General features: G+C 46.7%; 1 protein-coding gene and 1 non-coding gene across 2 annotated transcripts; both read left to right on the top strand.

Annotated features, from left to right (window-relative positions):
- Positions 1-1,904: 1,904 nt before the first annotated feature.
- On the top strand, positions 1,905-24,854 carry HSPA9 (heat shock protein family A (Hsp70) member 9). Its single transcript, XM_068959211.1, has 17 exons — positions 1,905-2,071; positions 3,411-3,469; positions 5,110-5,197; positions 5,311-5,492; positions 6,037-6,161; positions 7,613-7,686; positions 7,812-7,918; positions 8,679-8,841; positions 9,517-9,609; positions 11,132-11,341; positions 13,917-14,144; positions 15,006-15,110; positions 16,396-16,513; positions 18,894-18,988; positions 21,296-21,388; positions 23,118-23,258; positions 24,086-24,854. The coding sequence occupies exons 1-17, from the start codon at positions 1,985-1,987 to the stop codon at positions 24,143-24,145; spliced, it is 2,028 nt and encodes a 675-aa protein (XP_068815312.1). The 5' UTR covers positions 1,905-1,984; the 3' UTR covers positions 24,146-24,854.
- LOC138069202 (small nucleolar RNA SNORD63) lies at positions 14,412-14,482 on the top strand. Its single transcript, XR_011144017.1, has one exon. It is a non-coding gene; the product is annotated as a small nucleolar RNA SNORD63 (small nucleolar RNA).
- Positions 24,855-25,299: the final 445 nt, after the last annotated feature.

Raw genomic sequence — 25,299 nt, 5'->3', positions numbered from 1 at the left:
TGCCAGCAGTCCTGGCCTGCCTCTGCACTGACAGATGCCTCAGAAATGCTTCTTCCACTGAAAAGCGCATGTAACCTCCTTGCATTTTGCCAGTTACAGCGACATCCTTCTAAGACGGATGCCCAAAGACCTGAAAAACCACATCAGAATTGTTTGAAGCTTTATCGGAAACTAGTTATGACCCCAGGCTGCTCCTACGGGAGTCAAACATGTTTTGTGCCGCTGATCTCTGCGGGAGCAGGGCCAGCCCCGCTGACGGGGCACCTGCAGGGAGCCCTGTGTTTACAGCTGCAGAAGGGCTACCCCACTGAGAGACCAGCTTCTGCTGTGCTTCAAAGCATCCTCATGTGTGGCAGCAGTTAACATGAAGGAAGTTAATTGGGTCCCCACAGGGCAGCTCCTTCTCATGGTTTCTGTGTTGCTGTGCTGTAGGCAGCTGGTGCGTGGTCCTCGCTGCGGATCATCTGACAAGAATTGTATCACCAGAAATCACCCCTTGGTGCTTTCACTATGGCCCCTTCCCTGCCACCTCCTCAAAGTTTTTCCTCTTTCCCTAGGAAGGCTCAAGGCCAAGGAACTGCAGACACAGGGGACCAATCCTGCCTGCTGCACAGCGTCCTCCTGGTCGTTTGAAGTCAGCAGGAGCTGAAAGCACAGGGCATCTTAAAGGACATGAGAAGACGACAGAATTTCCTATTTCTCTAATGATTACAGCCTCTGCAGAGACCGTTGAAATGTACTTGCCTGTTGCTTTGTTAGCAGCTGCCGGAGCTGTTAGTGGCAGAGCTCAATGTGAAGGGCTTGTTTCCTTCAGGATCGGACAGCCTGCCTTTCTCACCTTGGAGATGAAAACAAAGCAGGGAGGAGTGGTGCAGGCAGAGCTCCCGGAGAGCTACTTCTAAGCGTGTTTGTGCTGTAATTGCAGCCTTGCCAATACTTGGGAGTCGCCAGCGGTGTGAATTAAGCCGTCTCCCTGCTCGGCTCCTGATTCAGGAGAAGGCTCTGGAAGGCGGCGGTAGCGCGGCTGCCTGCTGCCCCTTTCTGGTGATGGGAGAGGGCGACACCCGCGCGTTCCCTTTCGCTGCCGGACGCCAGGCGGCCCGCGGCAGGCACCGCGGGCGGGGTATTCACGCGAACCGAGGTGCCCGAGAGCTGAAGCCAGCCCGCTGCCATCCGCGCGGGGGCGATGTGACCGAGCCGCCGCCGTGGGCGAGCTCCGCGGCAGGCGACCTAGGCCGCGCTCCGGCCCACCACAAGCGGGTGTTTGCCGGTACCCGCGGGACAGCGGCGCGGGGCTCCGGCCGCCTTTTCGGAGGCGCCGGGCTGAGCGCGCCTGGGCAGCTGGCACCGCAGGGCCCGGCCCGGACGAGCCGCGAGGGCCGGGCGCCGCGCCGCGCCGGGCCCGGCCCCGCGCCTCGCCGCCATCCCGGCCCGGCCCCCCCCGGCCACGCGCCCTACGGCGCATGCGCGAGCACCGCGGCGCATGCGTGGGGCAGCCCGCGCGCCCTGTCTCCCCGCGCACGCGCCGGGCGGGCGGGCTGCCCCACGCATGCGGCCTCCCGCCTCGGGCGGCGCATGCGCGCCGCCGCCACCCTGACGCAAGGCCGCTGCAATCTCCCTGCGCTTTATCCTGTCCGACCTTGAGTGCGCGACTGCCCGCAGGACCCGGGCTGCCCACGGCCGCGCCGGTGCGCAGCCGGCCTCTTAGACGCCCGCGCTTCCCTCAGTGCGTGCTGGCCGCGCCGGGGGGGGCCTCCGTAGAGTGCTCGGGAGGGCGGGCCGCAGCCGCGTCCGGGCGTTTGCTGCCGAGCGGAGCCCCGAAGGAGGGCGCGGGGATCAGGCGACCGCCGCGGCAACCCGCGCCGGGGGTCCTGCGGCGTGGGCGCTCCCCCCCTCCCTCCGCCGCGGCCCACGTGGGTGGAGGCTTCCAGAAGAGCCGCGCGCACCCTCGTCTCCCGGCCGCCCGCTCCGCCGCCCGCCCGCCATGCTCAGCGCCAGCCGCGCCGCCGCGCGCCTCCCCCGCCTCCTGCCGCGCGGCGGGCCCGGCCCCGCCGCCCCCGGCCTCGCGCAGGTGCGGCGCCGCTGCGGGCCGGCCGCGCTGGGGGGGCGCTGAGGGCCGGGGATGGCGGCCGCGCTGGGGGGGGAGGGCCGGGGATGGCGGCCGCGCTGGGGGGGGAGGGCCGGGGATGGCGGCCGCTCTGGGGGGGGGGGGGGCGCTGAGGGCCGGGGGGGACGAAGCGGGTTGCGGGGGGCCGCGAAGGGAGGCCGCGGCCGCTCGGAGGCCCGGCCGGGCCTTGCCAGCGCTGCGGGGCCGCTGGGCCTGCGGCCGAGCGCCCCGCCGGGGGCCGCGGCCCAGCTGTCGGGGCCTGTGTGGGCTCCGCCAGCTGCCGATGCCGAGATTTCCATTAGGAAAAGGGCGTAACTGGTAGCGAGCGTGGGGCAGGGTACGGCGGCAGCCTGGTGGGTAAGCGGGGACAGGACGCTGGGAGCGCGGGGTCCCTGCGCCGGGTTTTATTGCCAAGGAAGAAAACAGCAAGGCTGCTCCGGGCTCTGTTTTGCAGAGGGTGTTTGGGGATTATTTTCCATTTTACTTTGGTTTGTTTTTGTTTTTTTCCTTTCACGTAAAAGCGATAGCTGATAGGCAAGTTGGCAAAGGCTGATGGGGGAACTTTGTAAACGAACGTGGATAGCAAAACCTACAGCTGTTCGTGCAGGTCCTGCTGCTGGCTGTCCTGTGCTGTATCTCGAGCTGGGACCGGCCTGCTCTAGCTGGGCTGTGTGAGTGGGCCTTGCCCACTCGCGGAGTAGGGATAGGCCAAGGGTGTAGAAGGATTAGCAAAATACTCGTGTTTTGAGGTGGTCTTGTCTGTATTAAGTTTTTTTCTTTTTTTTTGAAACTCACTTTGAGGACAGGAAAAAGGATAATATATTATTACAGTTAGTGGCCAGTGTAAAATTTTTGTGAGTTACTGCAAAAGACTGACTGTAGCTTCTTCAAGAGATGTAGTCGGTCATTTGTTGCTGACAGTGCGTAAAGCTTCAAGGAACGGAGTTAATGTTTATCTGCTGCTGTTCGTTGCATGTTGACGGTTCAGGTTAACTTACCGAAATAGCTTTTCCCAGCTAAATCGGTAGCATGTTCAGAGACTGTTTCGCATGAGCAAACTTACTCAGCTCTGGTGATGCAGATCAGTTGTATCCCCAACAAATAAGAGCAGTGATTGCTTTCTGACTATATGGCAAAATGAAATTTTATCAAATTCTTTCTTAGTTTTAAATTAAAATTTAAAAAATACAGTGCTGTAGTAGAACCATTTTACTTTGTAAGTTGTCTACCTCTAAAACTTATGGGTTGAAGATAATTTTGTGTTGAAAACTGGACTGTCATTAAAACATCTTTTATTTTATAGACATTCTGGAATGGCCTCAGTCAAAATGTTCTCAGAGCAGCATCAAGCAGAAAATACGCGTAAGTCTTCCCTTGTTTTTTTCATGTCTTGTGGTTTGACACCATCTTTACTGTCCCCCTAATGCCAAAGGTGATTATTGGGGTCAAAGATGAAGAAACAGAGCAAAACCAACAAGTTGGACTTGCTGTTTTCTACTCCATGAGCAATTAAGAAGTTTGGTAAAAACAGTTTCTGATTTAAAAAAAAAAAAAACAAAATACAAAACAAAAAACAAAAAAACTTGTTAAAGGCAAAATTCCAGTAAGTACAAAGTGCTTACAAAGTCTCAACGAGCCAATTAGTCACAACAATAAAATACACTCTTCCCCCTCCCCCCCAGCAGCTGCTGAAGTAGTGTAAAACCAGAACCCATGAATGTCAGTTTCTCAGGCTGCATCTTTATCTCTTTTTTTTTTTTTTTTTTTTTTTGTGTTTAGGGATTCTCTGTTTGCTTGACACACAAAATAGGTGCAGCAAATTGTAAGCTGACAGTTGTTTCTCTCCATCACCACATGTCATGAAATCAGGGTGCTCCTGCAGGTTAACATTTACCACATTAACACATTTAACCGCAGATAAACTCGTTTCAAACAGCTTGTGTGTCTTGCTTGCCTTTTTTTCTTGTTACAGGATACTGAAAAAAGTGTAGCAGTTAGTTGTGTAACAGGCATGTTTTATAACTGATGTTGTTGTAACTAGAGACGCAAAAACATGAGGAATCTGTGTATGTTAGGAAAACTAAGAAGCACAGAGAAAGGAAAACTCTGGAGAAGTGCAGAGAAACTGAGCAGCTGTTCGTTTTCAGGATCACTGCTTTATGGTATCTCAACCAGGATTCACTTTCTTACAAAGTGAGGGACTTAGTATCTTGGAGAGTGTGAGAAGATGATATCCTGGTGAGGAAGAGGGCCCTGCTCTGGCTTCAGTATGCTTTCTTCATCCCAGAGCCTGATTTTATTTATCAGGCAAAACTATGACTCAGGTTCTCTCTGGCCTTGAAAGGGTGAATATACACTTGGAAGAAAGGAAGGGCTCAAATTTGACTTATGTAAGAACCACTCCCACTTTACATAATTCATTTGTTGATCTGCAGGATCCAAAAAATGGTTAGCTTTGGCTCTACCTGAGAGAGGCTTGCATGGGTTTAGCCAGTTCTTACTGTCTTTGTATATTCTTCTCTTTATGTTAAGCATGGCTTAAGAAATGAACCAATGCAATCTTTTCGTAAAACTTTCATTCCAGGTAGTTGTTTTCAAACACAAGTTTGAGTACAAATATCAAAGCTAATGAAAAACAAGTCTCACGTGGGGAGGGGCAGAATTAACTGCTAGTTCAGTTCATGTGTGTGTCAAAATCTGAAGGGTTGTTGAGAATACGTGTAATAAAGGTTATTCTGGTGAAGGATAGTGTTTCACATGTTTAAACAAGTGGAGATTTAGCTATAAATGATCTGCTTGAATACAGAGACACTTAGCATGAGGTTGATTTCCAGTGTAAGGTGTCCTCTGGCTCTGACCCTTAGGCTCAGGATACAGTGTGGATTTGCTTCTGGTGAAAAAGGACTTTGTCCTTTCTTCAGGATAGGATGCTTTCTTGCCGTCTAATTAATTGCCATCTTCCTTTAATAGTAATGTTATTTTCTGTGTAATATGCTTTACAGCTCAGAAGCGATCAAAGGTGCCGTTATTGGAATTGATTTGGGTACAACAAACTCATGTGTGGCAGTTATGGAAGGAAAACAAGCTAAAGTAAGTCAAAAGTAAATACTAGTTTGCAGTAACTGTACTAAAGGTTGGACGTCTAAGTTGCTGTTTTCAAAGGCAATGTTTCTTGATGCCATCCTGTTATGGTTTTTATATAGGTGCTGGAAAACTCTGAAGGTGCCAGGACAACACCTTCAGTAGTTGCGTTTACAGCTGATGGTGAACGCTTGGTTGGAATGCCAGCGAAGCGGCAGGCAGTAACTAACCCACACAATACCTTCTATGCTACCAAACGCCTCATCGGGCGGCGCTTTGATGACCCTGAAGTGAAGAAGGATATGTAAGTGAGAGTGGAAGGCAACTTCCCCCTCCAGCAGAAAACATATGGAATATTATGCTGCATAGCATGACTTAAACTGTTCTTAAATGTAAGATGGGCAATGAAGTAGCACCTTCGCGACTGAAGGGCTCTTTGCTAATATACTAGAGGCTACTTTGTATTTTGCTACATTAGTTGCTCCTCTTTGTGAGGATTTTGGGGTCAAAGTCAGATAGTAGGCTTTTTAGTCTCTCTCCTCCACAGCCTTGCTGATGTTGCGCAGAACAGTCAGCATCTGACAAAAGAGACTTCTGTCATTCTTGAGGGTCTTGATTGTACACTCAGTGCTGCACAGTCATACCTAAGGTTTACGTAGCTGAATAAAGGGGCAAAGTAGTACGTTGGCACTTTTGGGGCTCCCAAGATCTGAGGCTGTCATTGGAAAGTTCAGGGTTTTTTTGTCAAAAACCTGTACGTGTTCTGTTGATATTAATTGTAAGGGCTTTGTGCTGTATGTGGTGCCGTTGATACAGAAATTAGGTGTGGAATTCTTTTCGTCTCTTAGTAAGAATGTTCCGTTTAAAATCGTCCGTGCCTCCAACGGTGACGCCTGGGTAGAAGCTCATGGGAAACTCTATTCTCCAAGCCAGATTGGTGCCTTTGTACTAATGAAGATGAAGGAAACCGCAGGTTGGTACAGCCTGACTTTTGCTATGTTGGAACACAGACGTGACCTTGGTACTGGGCATTGGTGAATAGATGGGCTGCAGCTGTAAAAAACACTTTTTGGTTCTGGAATGTTTGTATGGCAGGCCCTCCCGTGGGGCAGATCATGGAGGAATACAGAGATGGGCTGCTATAGAGCCTCAAGGAGAATCAGTCGTCTTGCCTCAAACTGGGGTCTTTGGCAAGAGGTTAGCACTTCATTTAAAGCATATTCTTACCGAAATTGAGTACTATTTTGAGGTAGCTGAATTACCTGCCTGGCCTACTTTTAATAATAAAGTCTCTATCATGAGTTACAAGAAGGAATGTTGTATTGAACTGGAGAATTTTTTTTCCCCATTTCAGTCCTTAGTACAGTTTTTGGGGGAACTGAGTACAACATGTAGGAAAAAACACACAGAGTAGTTAGTTGTCTTCTGCCGTCGGGTTTAGAAAGCACTTGCACGTTCATTATGAAGATCTGGAGGACAAGACTGAGTATTGTTACTGAAGGTTCTCTCCAAGGTATTTCCGTGTTAGATCCAGGGCACTTGCTGAAGTTCCACCCAAGAGTGAAATAAGAATATGTGGTGGGTAAGGCATCTAGATGTGATGATCCTGACTTATTTCAGAGCTGAGGATGGTGCTCCTTTGCCTTCACCAGAAGGCTACTTCCTCTAGGTCAGCTGGCTGTTGCCCTGGATGCTGCCTGAATTTGTCTGGAATGATCTGGTTTTCCAAGCAAAACAAAATAATGCAGCAAGTAAAGTTTGTGCAGAATTAATGCATAGACAAAAATTCTGTTGGTGTGTTGTCTCCGCATCATGCGCGTTCTTGTTTTTTAGCAGGTCTGAATCTGCATTTGATCACATCCTGCCCTTTTTCAGGAGAATAAGGTTCTGACGTTAAATTAGGCTGTAATATGTCTTTCTGATTGCAAGCTCTGCTTGCAAACATGTAGTGTGTGTGCACTCTTTGTACTGTATAAACGTTACCTACAGCAGACTTCATAAAGAGGACCAAAATGAGTAAGTTGTAAGTGGATCACATGTTGAACACTCCAAAGACAGACATAGAAAACTTCAGTCTATGCGCCCCAAAAAGGCAAGTTAAGCTCTCAGATAAATTCCTACTCACTAGGTTCCCTCTGGTTACTGATTAAGGGCCGAGGTGCTTTGCTGTGCTCTGTCAGGGATCTACAAACTATTCCAAGTTACGTGAATAAGAAAAGCTTCAATTTCTGTGCAGCTCCTTCTGCATGTTTCCAGAAAGCAGCAGGTTTTCAAGCAGCAAGCTTCTCTTCTGTCCTTAGTTCAGAAAAAAAGATATTAAACTAAGTGGTAATGTGGTTGACATTTTTAATTATGAAGATAAGCTGTTTTGTCTGGTTTTGTGTTTTATTTTGTTGTTGTTGCTTGCTTGTTTTCCCCTTCCAGAAAACTACCTGGGACATTCAGCAAAGAATGCTGTGATCACAGTCCCTGCTTACTTCAATGATTCTCAAAGACAGGTATTCATCCAGCTGTAAGGGGTTTTTTTGGTTTGGTTTTGGTTCTTTTTTTTTTTTGGTCTGGCTTTTTAAGCTGTGTTTAGTTTCTGTCAATTGTCAATGTTTTTTTTTCTTCTTCTTTTCAGGCTACAAAAGATGCTGGGCAGATTGCTGGCTTGAATGTTTTGAGGGTGATTAATGAACCAACAGCAGCTGCACTTGCCTATGGTCTGGACAAGTCTGAAGACAAAGTGTAAGTGCTTTTTCATAACATCTATCCTCTCTTCAATAAGCATGCTGTAATTTGTTTTGTAAATGCATCTTCTGGTGTTCGGGGTGGGGGGGGGTCTTTGTTTTTCTGTTTGTCTTGAGAAATCCTTAATTACCAAAGCTGGGTGTCAGTTTAATTATATTACCTTTTGGTAGTGACGACAAGTGTGGCTGAGGACAGCTGGCTGTCAGCACTGGTGCCTAAGGGTGGCTTAGGAGTTACGTTCAGGTTCGGTGCCCAGTGTCCATAGCTTGCATGTCTTCTCCAAACTGTATTCTACCTTCTATCACTTTCACAGGTGGTTATATAAATGCATGGAGTTTTTTTGACACCGACTTTGTATTTCCGATGTAGATTACGGGGCTGTGAAAGCCTCATGCTTTGCAAAGCATTTTTCATAATGGTTCCAGTGTCCCTGCACTTGTCATTAGATGTACCTGTCTCCTTTTTTTTGAAGAAGGAACTACCAAACCTTGCATGCAGGAGCCTTCTCGGATGAAATAATTAGCAAGGTTATATGCTATCATAGTGCAGCAGGCCTTGCAGAGAAGACTTCCACGTGGATTCAGTGTGCCCAAGGAGTGGGTACGCTATATAACCTGATTACTGTTGTCTTTAAATAAGGTTTTTAACTGACTCCATGGACAGCAACATGAGTTCTGCATACCTCATCTCCTGGGCTGAATGCTTTTGAGCCCCATAACTTTGTCTAGAAAGTGTTTTTCTGCCTCTGTTCTTGTAGTATTGCAGTCTATGACTTGGGTGGCGGCACTTTTGATATTTCCATTTTGGAAATCCAGAAGGGAGTCTTTGAGGTGAAGTCCACCAATGGTGACACCTTCTTAGGCGGAGAAGATTTTGACCAGGCTTTGCTACAGCATATTGTTAAAGAGTTCAGGAGAGAGGTAAGATGTCTCATCAGAATTTGGCCTGTGTTTAAACTTGGTTTAACTTCTATGGAAGGATGGGAATTTATTTAAATTATTAGGACTTAAGTTGTCATCTGTGGCACACCTGAGACTTAAAATAAGTAAGGTATTAAAGACACATGGTTACCCTGGCCTCCGGGTCTTATATTTATTTACTTGAGGCAGAATATTCCTCTCCTGGAAAACAGATGTAATAGCAGGACTTGTGCTTTTTCCCTTCAGTGGCAGGATTACCCTATATATAATCTACTTACTTTTACTATTATAAATCTGTGGACAAACCGAATATGTCAGTACGGATGCACGTAGTACAGTACAGAGTAGGCCATGGGCAACTGCAACGTAATTGCAACTCCGTTGCTAATCCAGTCTTGCTTTTGTATTCTGTAATGCAGCAGCTTCTCCAGGCTTTAGTCAGTAACTTAACTATGCAAGCACTTTCAGAGCAGTAAGGACTAACAGATTTTTGTTTTGAAATACTAAATACACTTGCCAGAGGTGAGAGGGATCTGCAGAAAAAGTGCAAGTATTGGGCTATATTTCTGCAAACGTACTTATAGTAAAGTATGATAGAAAGGTGAACTGCAATGAAGAAAAGCACTCCGTGGCCGCTGTGCGAACACAAACAGATATATTTTCTCTGTCACTTAGACGGGTGTTGACCTGACTAAAGACAACATGGCTCTTCAAAGGGTAAGAGAAGCATCAGAGAAAGCAAAGTGTGAGCTTTCTTCATCCGTGCAGGTAAGTGGCTGGGTTTAAAGCAGCGCAGTAAAACATTTTGCTGCACTGAGTTTTGCGTTATATTTGTTTCCAAAAACTATATAACGTTGCTGCTTTTCTCTTTTGGTGGCGGAAGAAGCTTCACTTTAACCAAATGGCATCAGTGTAACTGAAAATCTTTTAGCAGGATAGTCTGTCGGTGTCTGGGAGAGTCATTAGTTGTTTGAAGCTTAGAATGATAGGAGATGCTGGGTTTTTTTGCCTCTCTTCTGAGACCAGAAGATGTTTTCTTATCCTGCAGGGAACGTGACCTTGTTCACAACTTATTGTGTGTGTCAGAACTGTGATGGGCATTAGGGAATTTAGCTGCAGTTCGGTACTGCTGCATTTGTGGAAGACCTTGTGCTTTTGTTCCTGCACTTCCAAAATCTTGTGGTGCTATTTGTGCACCTAAACTTGTACCGCTGAAATAGAAATTAAGGTCAGTTATATAGTAACTGAAATGGGGACTCTGCCAATTTCTAGATTTTTGAATAAACTTTTTTTCTTCTGGACGGTGGTCTTTTTGTTGGCCGATGGGGAACTCATAGGAAGGAGTTTAGGCGAGTCACAATGGATGCATAGTTCTGCCAAAGACATAGCAGGCTCTGTTTTACTAGCTCAAGAGCTGGCAAATGCAGTCTGTTCATACCAGGAAAAGATGAATTCTTTAATTCTTTAGCAGTGAAGAAAAAGTACCTGCTTTTGGCCCAATTCTTCCTAATATTTTTGCCCATGCTATTTGCGAAGGGTCTGCATAGGTCTAGCCAGTAACGTGAGTTCAGGTTTTGTTTTGAAAACTTAATCTCTAGCGCTTAAAGTACTAATGTTTTGAATTGCTTTGATTTGTAATGTCTTTTGATGTCAGCATGACTCAGCATTTGAACAAGCTGGCTTTAATCTATGCTTTGCTTTAAACATCTAGCTTGTGAATTTGTGAGGTCTTGCACTAATAGCCAAGGAAAATGGGGATTATGGTCCCTGGTACTGATGAGTGTAGTTGTTTACAATTTGTAAACAACTTTGCATTTAAAGAAACAGTTGTGAGTCACTTCCTTGAAGTAGATTCTTGTATGAAATGTTAGACAGTCATTTGGCACTCTCTAAATTTTGATGGACTTTCTTCTGTGCTGTGCTAGAGGGAGGGAATGAAGGTTGTAACTTCTAGTATTTCAGCTCTTACCTCCTGGCTATGTTAAAAACTAAATACTAGTGCTTCCCAGCCCTCGTGCAAAGATAGTTTCATCTCAATTTGTTCGTGTATAGTAATATTGGCAAACGATATGCGTAAGCCAACATTGCCTCCTATCTGTTGTCTGAAATATAAGAATGTCCTCCTTACTGAGAGGAGGCGTAAGAGGAACTTACTGGGTTCTGGAGTAAACAGAGATGCAGAAATGTCAAGACAGGCAGAACAGAGCCTGTGACTTGATCTAAAACCCGCGTGTAGCTGCCTTGTTTTCCAGTTCCTGTTCTTGACACCTTGTCCACTTCTGTGCTGCAGACAGACATTAATTTGCCGTACCTGACTATGGATGCTTCTGGACCAAAGCATTTGAACATGAAGCTGAGTCGTTCGCAGTTTGAGGGCATTGTAGCTGATCTGATCAGGCGGACGGTGGCACCATGCCAGAAAGCCATGCAGGACGCTGAAGTCGGCAAGAGTGACATCGGTGAAGTCATCCTAGTCGGTGGTATGACCAGAATGCCAAAGGTATGACTTGTTTCCCTGTTAGGGACAAAGCTGGCACTGCTACCCTGTGCTTTCTTTTAAGGGTGATCTGTAAAGGAAAAGTTAGGAGTCTGGTAACTGCGGTTCCAGCAGGTAAAGGCTCCCAAGAGTAGATCACCTGTGTCAAGAAGAGACATGAGCCCAGGCGGGATGAGAGTCCCTTGCTACTGCTTTCAACTTGGACCTGGAGGCCACAGCTGAGTTACACCATACCAAGACAAGTGGGAGTTACCAGGAGTTAAAAGTCAAGTTGAATTTTTCCAGTGTGGAAGCAGCATAAGCAGCAAGCATTGTTGAGATGTACAAGATGGGGGGGTTTTGCGTGTGTGGGGTTTGTTTTTTTTTCCCTCCCTCTTTTCTCTTGTGGAATTAAGTGTGTTGTAGGAGGTATGCTTCCAGTGGTAATAACCTGTTGGGAATCTTTGCTTTCCTGTGGCTTGCTTTCTCTTTGTAGAGCACCTGTAGCTTCACTGTTGTAGTCAGCTGTGCTAGCTGTGAAGAGACTGCACAAGCAGAACAGTTCTGTTAACCTGCTGCTTTGCCTGTGTGTATTTGGCTACCTGTTTGTAGTTGTGTTGTCAAGCATATTTAACTAGCTGTTCTGGACACTCATTGCCTAAGTACTTGGCCCTTGTGTTCTGTGGTGATAAACACCGACAGGTGACTTAAAAGCTTGCTGTGCTGACACGCACAGTCTTGTGGATTAGGAGCTGTCTGCTGGTGATTTACCGTTCTTGTTCACAGCAATGAAAACTACTGTTCAGCTTCCCTGTAGTCAATGCTGAACATGTATGTGCGCTACCCTCTTCAAGGGAACAGCTTGGGTTTTTTTTTTTTTTTTTTTTTTAATGGAAAGATCCCTAAAATATTCTGTAGGCTCTGTCAGGCTTCAACTGTTTACTTGCTGTTACTGTTTGTGATTGACTGATCCTTTCTAGGACTGTGCATGCTTTGGGCAGGTCCTGCCTGGGTTTTGGGGAGGGGGGAAGGTTCTTCCTTCTTCCCCAGAAGTGTTGAATGACCCTAGTAGCTGGAGGTCATATTAGTGTGTACAGATGGTCATCCAGGCAGGGAAGCCAGGGCAGCAAGATAGACAGAAGTTGCTACTCTGGCCAAAACTCAAGTAGGGTAACTGCTGCACCTTCCGGAAGTCCCTGCTGTTCCAGCTGGATAAAAGAAAAATGGTGCCCTTCCTGAAGTACTACATGCCCTTTGGGGGCAGAAGACAGTACTAATAAATGGGAGGGGGTGGAAATCAGTGTTTAACCCCCAGCACCTGTGGCTTTGAGATTACATAATGCTTTCTTGAACGCTGCAGTTGGAGCTTTGGCTCACCTGGTCGCCAAGGTTGGTGTCAGTATGGAGCCCAGAGCCTCCTCTCGTGTACGTCGTCCTGTTGTGCTGCGCCCCGGCTAGGAGGGAGCTTGTGTTCTTTGGAATGTCACGTGGCCAGTGCTCCAGGAAGCATAAAGTTGGTGGTTAGAAGTAATGTTTCTTTTGTGCTTTGAAATATGCTTCCAGAGGGGAAGACTTGCACTTAATTATATGCTCGTATAGTGTCTTCCTCTGTAACGAACACTCCCGGCAGATGTCTCTTGGCTTAAGCGCGAAGGAGTTGGACGTTTCCTTTAGCGCATAGTTTCCCAGGCACGTCGTGCTCACCTGTGCAGATGTTTGCCTGAGTAGCTTGACTAGTGCAAGGAGGAGGGAGGCTGTGAGCAGGAGCTAAGTCTCTCACGCACCTCTCTGCTGAGAGGGAGGAGGGGACTAGAGAGCTGTGGCTGAATTGCAGATACCTAATTGCATTCCCATCTGGAAACTTCAGCAGTAAATCTGTTGCAATCATGAGCACATCATTCTGAAAGGGCAGAACAGTGAAAAAGCTAATAACAGAGCTCAAACTGTCTGCTGACATAGCAGATCTACCTCCCTAGTGAAATAGCCCATTAAGTAAAGAGTTTGTAAATGAAGAGTTTGCCCTTCATACAGCCTCATTTTCTTTTTATTACACCCAAACAAGATGAACTGTCCTTCTGCTCTGGCTTTTTTGACCTTCCCCTGTGCTCTGCCTCCACAGTTGCACTGTCCTTGGCAGCTGTGTTTTGCCCAGTGTTGGTTTGCGCAAATTCCAGGGAAGCAGTGCTTGACTCCTGCTTGATAAGCATGGAGTGATCCCACTTCAAAATGGCTGGGCTGCGTGAAAGGGCCTGTGTTGGTGGGTACTTGGGTTGACTTGCAGCTGGCAAACTTCATTGCAAGAAAGCCTACAGAGAAGGGGTTATCTATACTAAAATGAGTGTATTTAACAGGGCACGTGGAAGATGGGGATTTGGAACAATCATATGCCTGAAACTTAGCCTTTTGTCATACCACAGGGTTACATGGCAGCGGAAGTGTAAAGGACGGGCTTTGAAAGGGACTTAGCAGGGTGGGATACCTGAGTTGAGGGTTTCTCCCCTGGTACAAATCCCTAGCCAAGGCTGCCAGAGTGTTGCAGCTGCAGTGCTGGGCAGTAATGTTTTACTGTGCCTACAAGCTGTGCTTTCTCCCCATTCAGGTGCAGCAGACTGTACAGGATTTGTTTGGCCGTGCTCCTAGCAAAGCAGTTAATCCTGATGAAGCCGTTGCTATTGGTGCAGCTATTCAAGGTGGTGTGTTAGCTGGTGATGTTACTGATGTGCTGCTGCTGGATGTAACTCCCCTCTCCTTGGGGATTGAGACACTGGGAGGTGTCTTCACAAAGCTCATCAACAGGAATACTACCATTCCAACTAAGAAGAGCCAGGTACAAACTGACTCTGCCTGGATGGGTGGGTGTTCTGTGGTCTCTTCAAACAGCCCTTGCGTGCTACACAAAGCATCCTAATAAATTATCCTATCTCCTTTTCAGCTGGCAGAGCTGAAGTGGAAGGAGAAAAAGCTTAGATATCAAGATTTAGTCAGCCACTGAGTATCTCTGTTAATTATTAGCATACCCCCAAGAGGAGGAGTTGAGTTAACGTGTGCCAAGATATCCCAGGATGTCTTTGGTTTGGTCAGGAACGCAGTGTACGTGCTGTGATGTAACTGTCAACACATCATTCTGAAGAGGAATTGTGTGGAGACCTTCTGAAACTGAGCACAACACTTAGCTGAGACCGCCTTTCTTGGTCTGTGTCCCTAGGAAGGATTTTTTTTTTTTTTTCTTTCCAGATGTTTTCATGCTTTGTAGGGTCCTAGCAGGCTTGGGTGTGATTCTCTCTCACTTTCTGTTGGCTGGGTCCACTAGTGTGTGCTCTTACTGATAACACTTGTTTGCTCTGGGGTGTGAGGTTCAGGCAAGAGCTGTACTGTTTCAGGAGGAAATGCTCTGGTAATGTGGCTGCTTGCCACTGAAGCCCGCTGCTGGCGTAGCGTTACCAGTGTTAGTGCGCTCAAACGCGTATAGGACAAGATGCCAGTAAACTAGGCTGTTGCTAGTTTTGATGCCTTGGTGTTTTGTTAAAGCTTTCTAAAAATAGGGGCATGGTAAGTGTTTAGTGATTCTTCATGCCTTCAACTTAGCTTCTCTTTTTATGCCTTTCCTTGTTTAATCAGCTTGTAACTGCATCACTTCACGTGTTGCAATTTACTAGCTATTCAGTAAGTTTTTGTTTGTTTTCTACAGGTGTTTTCTACAGCTGCTGATGGGCAGACTCAAGTGGAGATTAAAGTATGCCAGGGAGAGAGAGAGATGGCTAGCGACAACAAACTTCTTGGCCAGTTCACATTGGTATGTTGGCTCTCGGCATTCGTGACCTTAGACTTGACCTTCTTTTCAGAAGTTCAAAGCCTTCTCTCTTTCAGTTGACCCCTTCCCTTTAAGGCAGTGGATGTGTTTTTTTGTTTATTTCACAGAGAACGATTGATCCTTTTTGTAGGAAAAAAGTAGCCTCTAAAGGTACGGTTCCATTCTGGGACAGCCTTCCGGTGACATGGGAAGAACAGCTGATCTATAAAATGGACCTTAAAGTTTTTGAGCAGGATTACATGGTGCAGCGGCTGCTATAGCCTTGGAACTAGATGCAGTCACCTAGAAAGGCCCTCTCCAGTTCTGGGCACAAAGGGTGAAAAGTGCTTTGTAGTACGAGGCCTGCGCAGTGGATGCTGACCTTTCCCCTGGTCATTGTCAGCGGAGGATGATCTTGTTGCAAAGACAAGAAATGAGTCAGCAGGTTCCATGTTACTTGCAGTGCTTAGGGTAGCCTGTTTCTAGCCTAGCACCACATTTCTACAAGCCCTTGTGGAACTGCCCTGCTTATTGGAGAATGGCTGTGATCCAGGGATGTATGAGTGCAGTATGTGGCATCTGCAGTTCACTGTGGCTGACTAGCCAGCTCCCTGCGCACAGTCAGTTTATTCAGATATTGGTAGCTGTAGTCTGCCTGAAAGTTGCTGATTTCACCCTATCTGTTTAGATAGAGATCTTTCTGGGGCAAATTACGTTGAAAATTGATTTCCTTTCTGCTTTAAATTTCACAAGCTGGGGCCAACAGAGTTTGGCAGTGCCACCTGTTTGTCCAACCTTCATATTGCTAGGAAGAGCCCTCCGTAAGGGAAGGAGTTTGCCTTCCTTTTGTAACTAAAGAAAGGCAGGTTACCTGTCACCGTCTTAATATGGTAGCCTCAGAGGTACTGTGCTGAAGTCCAGTTGTCTCCGGTGCAGAATTAAGAAAATGCAGCTTGCTGTCATGCCCCAAAGGGTACGTGAACAAGAGTGGCTTGTTCACTGTTAAAGCAGAAGCTGTGTCATCTCCAGAAGACACATGTGGCCACCTCCTGTGGTGTCTGTGCAGTTGTCCTTCCTTCTGGGTGGAAATCTGTATCCTGTTAAATCTGTAAAAGTAACGCTAATTCACCGCATGATGCTGACAGGCATTTAAATGGCTCAGCTCTGAGGCTTAGTTAACAGTTGAGTTAGCTGGCAGATCACCAAGATAATGCACCCAGCACTGGAGGCTCATACCCTGAGCTCACGTCTGCGTGGGAGCTAATGGCTAAGCACTTCTCCTTTTCAGGTTGGAATTCCTCCAGCGCCACGTGGAGTGCCTCAGATTGAGGTCACGTTTGACATTGACGCTAATGGTATCGTTCACGTTTCGGCAAAGGATAAAGGCACTGGGCGTGAACAGCAAAGTAAGTGCAAGTGCCCTGGGATGCTATAAAGGAAAAAGAGCGAAAGATATGGAGCAGCAAAGGTTGCTGCCATAGGCACTGGGGGTAGCACTAGGTGACCCGTTGCGGGTGCTGCAGCCCAGCAGTCAGGAACACAACATGTTGTTTGGGATAAAGGTGGGACAAGCAATGAGTTACCATGGGGGCTTAGACAGAAAAGGTAATTTCCACTTAAGTATGACCACTGGGAAGAAGGGCAAGAGAGGTATAAAGTGGGGTTACTGCAGAATGAAATGGGAAAGGGAAGAAGTGACAACTGGCCTGGTAACGTTACTTTCTTAAAAAGAAATTACCTGTTAAATACCCTCTTTGTTAGCATTCTGACAGAGATACCCATTGCTCTCAATGAGTGGTCTCGGCTGCAGCCCTGTCTAATGGGCAAGCAGTCATCTAAAGCCTCTACCTACACCATGGTCAAGGAAGTCCTCACTGGCAGGGTTTTTTTCAGGTTTCAAGTCAAATTTCTCTGTACAACAGTCCTTTCTTGGTCTCGCTGTCTGCTGTCGTCACTGTAGCCATATTTCAGCGGAGTGCAATTGTTCCCTTGGGCTTCCTGTATGTATCAGCTGTCCTCCAGTTCCCAGAGAGGCAGTTGAGTATACAGGTTGGCCCTTTCTGTTTGGACTCGCGGGTATACTCACGGAGCAGTGCTCCTGCTGCCTGCAGGAGTGTCGTGTGTTGCTGAAGAACTCAAGGCAGTGACACAGGACACCCCTGCTCGTCCTAGGGGCACGGAAATGGGGTTTGGGAGACTAGGAATCCTGCATCTTGTATGAGTTCCCTATGCTGGTTCCTGGGCGTACTCTTCCTCTGGGAAACTCTTCCTCTGGGAACGCCCAGGGCACTAACAAATTGCTATCTGAAAGCTGTCTGCATGGAGGTGCCAGCTGTTGGGGGTAGAACTGAATTAGGAACACTCCTGTTGAACCCAAGACATGTCTGATGCAGCTGATGGGACAAGCTTTATGCTAAGACTCTGTTTTATTTCCAACTAGTCTGTTGCAAAGATCTTGACGTTCAAGTGTCTGCTGCAGGTATTTTGCGTAACCATCTCATTCACTTTGATTCATTTAGCCTCAAAACATCTCTAGATATTGAAGTCCCCAAGCCTCCCAATCTGTCGGTAGGTTTTGCTCTGTAGTGCAATGAGATGTTAGGCCTGCTCTTCTGGGGTAATTAATGATGTGGTTGTGTTTTCAAAGCCCTGTTGTGGAGTCGGATACTGTGAACTAGTAGAAAATTAATTTGAAGCGTTTGTAGATTCCCCTCATACTTTCCAGTTAGAGGCACAAAAGAGATTATTTTGTGTCTGTACTGCCCCATACCTGTTTCTTGGAGGCAACCACGTGAGCAGTCAAAGGCATGCTTCAATTAATTTGCTACGTAGTGGCAACTTCAAGGTATATGTTGTTCTTCATCATGCAGCTTAGTCTTTGGCTTAAATTTGTTTCCAAGAACACACTGCTTGTAACCTTGGTTTCCCTGTAGAGCCAAAAAGGGATTTTCCACATGCGGTAAACTTCTAGCTCTGAATAAATATCTCCTGATAACAAGCAACCAGAATTTTTTTAGCTACCTGTTTGTATGCAAGCATGATCCTAATCATAAAACTGAACTCTTCACCCTGCATCTGCTTCCAAAGCACGCCTGTGCATGTTTAGGGTTTTGCACCATTTTGTACCAAATAGTGTACAGAAAACTTATTTTCGATAAGGATCTTTAGTATACCCTCCTTCTGGACTTTGCAATATCCAAGATGTCCTCTCTTTCCCAGTTCAGTTGCATTTTACTGTAGAACTTAGCTTATTTCTAGAGTATGCTTTTTGGCACAAAGGGAGCAAAAAGGGTGGTGGTGGGGTGCTGTAGAACTGTGCCATGCTTGCTTACTGAGAGGAGTGCGAGGAGCTGGGTGAGGAACGTCCTCTTAGCCTGCTTCCAGCCTGGGCTGCTTTCCAACAGTGAAAGGAAACCCCGTTCCCTAGTAAAATGATTCCTCCTATTGCTTTACCTGCCAGAATGCCCCGTTGGTTTAGGGACCCTGTGTTCACGCTCACTTTCCAGGAGGACTACCTGAAGAACAGACAAAGTGACTTGCAGACCAGTTGGCAGGAAGCGTCTGGGGAGTGAGCTGGGGAGTTCATAGATCTAAGGTGTCAGGCTTTTATCTTGCAAGCTGGTTCGTTACCTCTTCAAAGCTTGGCTGCCTTTGTACTGCCCACAGGGTCTTCACAGGGACAGAGTTCCTGAGCCAGGCTGCTGCTGTTGAGAGGGTTTGGGAAATAATCTCTCTTTTCTCCAAGATGACAGCATGTTCTTTATTAATGCTCCTCCTCTAATGCAGTTGTTATCCAGTCTTCTGGTGGCCTTAGCAAAGACGAAATTGAGAACATGGTGAAGAATGCAGAGAAATACGCAGAGGAAGACAGACGCAGAAAGGTAATGTGATTGTTGTGGTATTTGCCAGCTACTAGTGTGTCTGCTGGTAATCGCATTGCGTGTTGCTAACTGTGCCCAGCTTGAAGGAGCTGTTGGTCCTGGTCTGCACACTCTTGAGTTGTTGTGCAGTTACCTGCACACCTACTTTTTTTTTTATATCCAGTTTACACATGGAAATAGTCTCATGTGCAAGAAGGTGCACATGAAGTATAGTATATCCATGTATACTTTTGCATCTTGGGCTTGGGCTGGGTAACGGGCCTTCTGTGATGAGTACGTTAACTCCTTCCTGAGGAATTACTGGGGCATGGAGACAGTGGTAAGCAAACTCACCTGTCTGTTACACATAGCAAACAGCTTTCCAAATCTATTTATGCTTTTTGTCATCAGTGGCCTTCAGCCAGGATAGCAGGCAGGACAGTGTTTATCTGAAGCTAGCCTATGACAGCGAGGTTCTCACACTGATGTTGTTCCATTTAAATGCAGGCACCACAGGAGATATTTAAGCACCGTTCTCGGAGCTTATTTTAAAGCTTAATCTATAGGACCTACCAAGCAAAGCTGAACCTCAGCACGCTTCCTTTGTAAGTGGGTAGTTGCTTTCTGTCATCTTAAAAATATCACTCTGGCATCTTGAATGCTGTATCTCACTGAGCCTAGCATTTGCCTTCAGTGCAGGTGAAGCTGTCGGGAGATGCTTGAAAGCCTCACTGACTTTGTCAGAAAGGACTGACACTTCCCGCGGCTGAGTAACTGAGCCTGTGATATTCGTAGGGTTAATGGTTGGAACGAATTGGTTTAATGAGGGTAGTACTAATGAATTGCACCACTAAATATAGAGATTTTCAGCAGACAGAGTGAAGACCTGTTCTGGGATATGGCACCAGCGTGTGTTCAGTGATGGCTGAAACTGGTACATTGAGTTTATCTGCTTTGTGTTCTTTGAGTCTGTATAAACCTGTTCTGGGTATTCAGGAAGCACTGTGAATCTGACCCTCAGTGAAAGGATCAGAAAAGGGGAGAATGCATAGAATAAATAAAAATAAAGCAGGATCTCCGTGCCTCAAAAGCTGTAGAGCCACAAAGTGTTGGCTTATTAGCACTTGCAAGTTAGATGCAGAACATATAAAGACCTTGGTTTGAAAGTCCCACTGTTTAAGTAACTGCCCTGTTTCCAGGGAGTGTAGGGGGTGGCATAGTACTTGTGAAAAGGCTGCACTGAAAACTTCTTCCTGTTGCCTTACTTTAACTTTGTCCCTTTGATCACTGAACTAGTATTATTTCTTCCCTGCTATAATCCTGAAATGGGATTGCTCTCTGTCCAGTGAGCTATCACGTAAGATTAAGTTGCTTTCTTAATTAACGTTTCTCTGTCTTTTGGCTTGCATAACTGCACTTGTCCAAATCCCCTCATGGCACCTTTCTGATCGTGATTTTACCACTGTGGATGTATCATGAATGCATAAATGGAATTATCACTGTACTAGACTCATCATTCTGCTGCGAACTGTACATCCCTCAAACAGTGAAGGCATAGTATAGAAACAAAATTATTTCTCATCAATTTTCCTCCATAAGTGGTTGGGCTCCTGAGAATATTACTACACCCTTGCTCGCGTAGACCGTTCTTTCAGGTGGGGGGGGGCTGGGTGCCTCGGAGGCTGTTGCTGGTGAAATAGTTCCTGTTGACGCTTGGATTGAATTATCATGTCTCAGCAGAACTACCACTTTCTGCACTTAAAACATACTACCCTCCATCTCCTGTTGGTTCTTTGCAGTAGTAACTCAAATTTAGTAGCTAGCACTTTTTTTTCCCCACACTGTTGAGATGTTACAAAGGCTTGTAGTAAGAGGGTATCAGAAAAACAACCCAGCATTTTATTTGACTCTTAACACTCTTTTTGCAGGGGAAGCCTAATAGTGAATAGCGGTTTTGCTCTGCCCCTTGGAAAAGCCACACAGCTTTTCCAAGGAGCAGAGAGCTGTGCTGTCTCTGCAGCTGCTGGCTTTTCCCGTGTGCCAGTAGCTGCGCTGTATGCTGTGCTTCTGCTTCCAGGGAAAGTGAGTTTTGCTGGCAGTGAAGGTTTGTGAGGACCGACTTGCTTAGCCTGCCTGTTTGGCAGCAGAACGCGTCTAGAAATGGTTCGCTTGCATCTCCCCTCTTAATGGCAAGGGGGAGAGACCCTCGGTGGGAGCTATAATGGAGTTGGGCAGTTTTGGGAAAGAAGCGTCAGCTGTTGGTTTCTACATACACAACCTCGATGCCAGTGATGTACGAAGTAAGCCCTTATGATCCGTCTTCCCCAGGAACGTGTGGAAGCTGTAAACATGGCCGAAGGCATCATCCATGATACAGAATCTAAGATGGAGGAATTCAAGGATCAGCTGCCAGCAGATGAGGTAGGTAGTTCCAGATCACTTAACAATAAGGGAGGTAAAATTCCTTATGCATCTCTGCTTTAATGGTGGTTTTGTGCCAGAGTTCCTACTTAACTCGTAGCTGGCTCTTTCCGTTCTGCGTAAAGATGGCACAGCCATCGACTCCTCTGTTTTTTTGCACTTGAGCGGAATGAACGTGATTCGTGGGAGGCTATAAGGACGTACTTATGAGGACGTGGGCTTGGATAATAGCAAATATCCTGCTTCAAAGTATAAGTTCAGTGTCACTGAGGATCTAAGCGCCTGTGAAGTTGTTGATGAAGGGCTTCTGCGTGAATTACGTCCTTGACTTGGCCTTGCAGTGGTTTGATAAGAACTGTACTGCGGCCTGTATGAGAGGAGGATTTTGCTCAAAAACTAAGAGACGATAAACACTGACTGCCAGCGTATGAGCAGAGGAACAAAGGCATAGCTGCTGTGTAATCCTGGCAGACTCGGAACAGTGCAAGCGTAACACCCAAGAACTTGGAAGCAACCAAAGTTGTTGTACTCACTCAACTCCAGTTTTTCTTGTCTTTGGAGTGAAGTGGCTGTTTAGTGTCAAAGGAGTGCTTTTAATACTGCTCTGAGTGACACTTTAATTTCTGCGTTAGTGAATTGCAAAAGCCAAATTTAAAACAGATTTTGCAATTTTCACGTTAGCAACTCCTGGAAACAAGAATGAAAGGGCTCCTGGGGCTCTGTGAGGTGTTAGAGGGAACTAGATTGTAGTTTATTGTCAAGTAGCCTCTGATTAGTTTAAATACCGGGGCGGGGCAGGGGGGAATGTTTCAGCTCAGATCCTTTTTAGGATAAATGTTGGTTCACTGTGTGTTTGGAAGTGTGATCGGAAGTGTGATCACTGGAGTTTTCTCTCCCAGGAACACAGAGCAAAGCCTGCGTATCTGTTTCCCTGCAGGGACTGTTCCCTCTGTTTTTTGGGAATGCCAAGGGCAAGTGGGTAGCATGGCTTGGAAGAAACTCAGTGCAGTCTGGGTGGAGGTGGGAGCCTGACATACAAGGACTCAATCACCCTCCCCATCCTGTGGGTCTGAATGAGGAGAGCGCTGTGCCCACATTTGGACTGCAAGCACTGCCAGCACAGCTGTCCCCCAGTAACCTCACTCTTCCAGGCCTGCCTCTCCAGCAGTGTGCCGGTCTGACAGAGAAATGCCAGACTGTGTGGAGGGTTTGACAGATGGCTACAGGGGCTGGGATGAGACCGTATTGCTTTCGTTTGCCTTCCTGCTCCTCCCACGTGCAACAAAGGGATTAAACAGGGTGGTACTCCTTGGCTTTCTGACAGTGCCTTAAATGTAGATGAAAACCAGCTTTCTTTTTCCCCCTACCCTGGTTCCCGGGGTGACTGACTCACTGGTGAGGTGTGCCAGGGAGAGCAGCTCTCATCCTTGGCGAGCTGCTCTGTCTCCACAGTGTGTTCTATCCTTGGCGCCTCTGCTGAGACTGCAAACAAGGGGACCAATTAATGCCAACTGTGGTGCATTTAGTGAAGTGGACATGTGCCCACTGGGAGCTGGACATGATTCTAGTCCCTGCTGGCTTTATGGCTTAATTTGAGACTTAACTTCATTGCTTTTGGGAAAAAATGGTAGCTTTGCTGTGGCCAGGAGGTGGGTGAAATGACAGGAATGCTACTTTCAGTGAACCAAGTGCAGCATTGCATCATGCTTGTTTGTAACTTTTTTTGCAGTGCAACAAATTGAAGGAAGAAATTGCTAAAATGAGGGAACTTCTGGCTCGTAAAGACACTGAAACAGGAGAAAACATCAGGCAGGCAGCAACCAGCCTGCAGCAGGCTTCCCTGAAGCTCTTTGAAATGGCCTACAAGAAGGTAGGTTCAGCCCTTTGTGTTTTATAGTGCTTGGATGGAGGGGGGAGCCACCCCACCCCTCGGGCCACCAAATGTTTAGGCAAGAGCTGTGCTGGAGGTAGCACTCAATCTCAGTGCAGCTCCACTTAAGTAACACTTGCTGTAGCTGCAGCTGTAGAAGAGCATTGCTGATGGCCTGAAATTTTGGCCATCCTTCTGCAGGTAGTCTGCCTTACAGGCAGCATGTTGCATTCCTTTAGAGAGAGTTGTAGGGAAAGCCATTGATCAAGGAGCATCAAGAACTGTGGATAAGGGTTTCTTCTGTGTATATAAGGTGTCTAGAGAAGTAATGTAGTGTCTGAGCTATTCTAGGGGTGATTGTGTAACAGGCTGCTTATTCAGCTTGTGTAAAATTACAAGAAACAAGGCCATCGGGTGTTTCTTTTCCATCTTCCCAGTGAAAGGCCCACCCATCTACGCCCTTTTTGGTAGATGTGTGCTCTCTGGGGAAGTCTCCTGGGATAGAAGTGTCACGCTCTGCTCAGGTGACCTTGTTGGTGCTAAGCTCTCCTCACTGTCGAGGGCTTTTTTTCTTGATGCAGCACTGAACAGTTCAGTGCTGCAATGTAATCCTGTTATGTCCATTGGGAAAGGGTAAATCGGAAGATAATTTACTTCCTCTTAGTAGTGGTCACGCAGAGATGAAGATCACTTCCATTCTCCAGTGGACAAATACTCTTTTCGCTAAAGAAAGGTTTCTTCAGTCTAGAACTAAGCGGCTAGTTGGAAATAAATATGTCCAGGAGAAGCATGTTGTTATTGCAGCTAATAAGCGAACTCTTTCACAGATGGCCTCAGAACGAGAGGGTTCTGGAAGTCCAGGAGATCAGAAGGAGGAGAAGCAATAAGAAGTCTCTGTCTTGCCTAGACTGGAGTATGAAGAGGAGGATGTTCTTGACGCTTGGGAGAGAAGGGACCTTCCTGAGCAGAAATGGGCAGAAATCAGACTTACTGTGTTTTTGCAGTACTCTATATATAAAATCTCTTTAATGTATAAACTTAGTGATGTGTCTGCTAGATAAATTGTCACTTGATGAAAGTTAATTCATGCAAGACAAAGTTCCAAGTTCTTGGCCCTGTGGTATTCCACTGAGCCACCTGGGGGCTCGCTGATCACTTCTTTCTGATACATGACACAATGGCGTACGAAATTTGATGTCGGAGTTTGGAAACCATGTTATTGAATCTAAGGATGGAGATGGAAGTCCTGGAGAGCAGTAACACCAGTGTAGATCCTTTTTGCGGAGCTGAGTACTTGCAAGCAGGTAATAGGCCCCGTGTACAGCAATGACACGGCTGGCTATGTTGCTAGAGAACATTCAGATCTGCATCTAACTTGATACCTTTGTTCTGGAGGAGATGGGTTACTTCAAATTTAGCTGTAACATTATTTCTTACGACAGAGGCTATGTGGAAGTTGCATACTTCATTTGTCTGAGCCTTCTGCTCCATCCTGTGTCTGTTCTCTGCTTATGGCAAAACAATTTCCTTGATAATAAAACTGTTATTGGATCCATTCTGGATTTTTTTAAAATAAAAACAGAAAAGTGTCCAACATGGAGTTCTCGATGTCCTGGCATTTGGTGGAGAATGTGGGCATGCTAGCTGCCTGTGAAACCTCCTGTGAAGGAGCCAACTAGCTGTTAGTGGTAGTTGGTTTCTGGTATTTGTGCTTGTTTGATGTGAAAAAGAGGGTACCTGGTTTCACATTACGATCCATCCCCTCTGAGGGTATCGCTGCTGCACTCACAAGGAGAGAGGTATGGAAGTTGTGCTGTGATCTGCAGTAGCTTGTCTAGTGGAGCTTCACCTTCAGGTGCTTCGTGTTTGGGCTCAGCCTTCTGAAACAGACTGTAGACTGAGAGCGGCAGTTGCCCGCCTCTGTTTTTAACAACCAAGTTTTTCCTCCTTGAGGCGCCGTCTTCTTGCCACATGGCTATTCTAAGATGTTCCCTTTTCCTCTTCTCCTGCTGTGTGTGTCGTCATCTGGAAAGAAAAAGCA

Source organism: Struthio camelus, chromosome 13 (genome assembly GCF_040807025.1).
Source record: "Struthio camelus isolate bStrCam1 chromosome 13, bStrCam1.hap1, whole genome shotgun sequence".
In the NCBI taxonomy this organism is placed as follows: Eukaryota; Metazoa; Chordata; class Aves; order Struthioniformes; family Struthionidae; genus Struthio; species Struthio camelus.
This window is presented reverse-complemented; position numbering and strand designations above follow the sequence as displayed.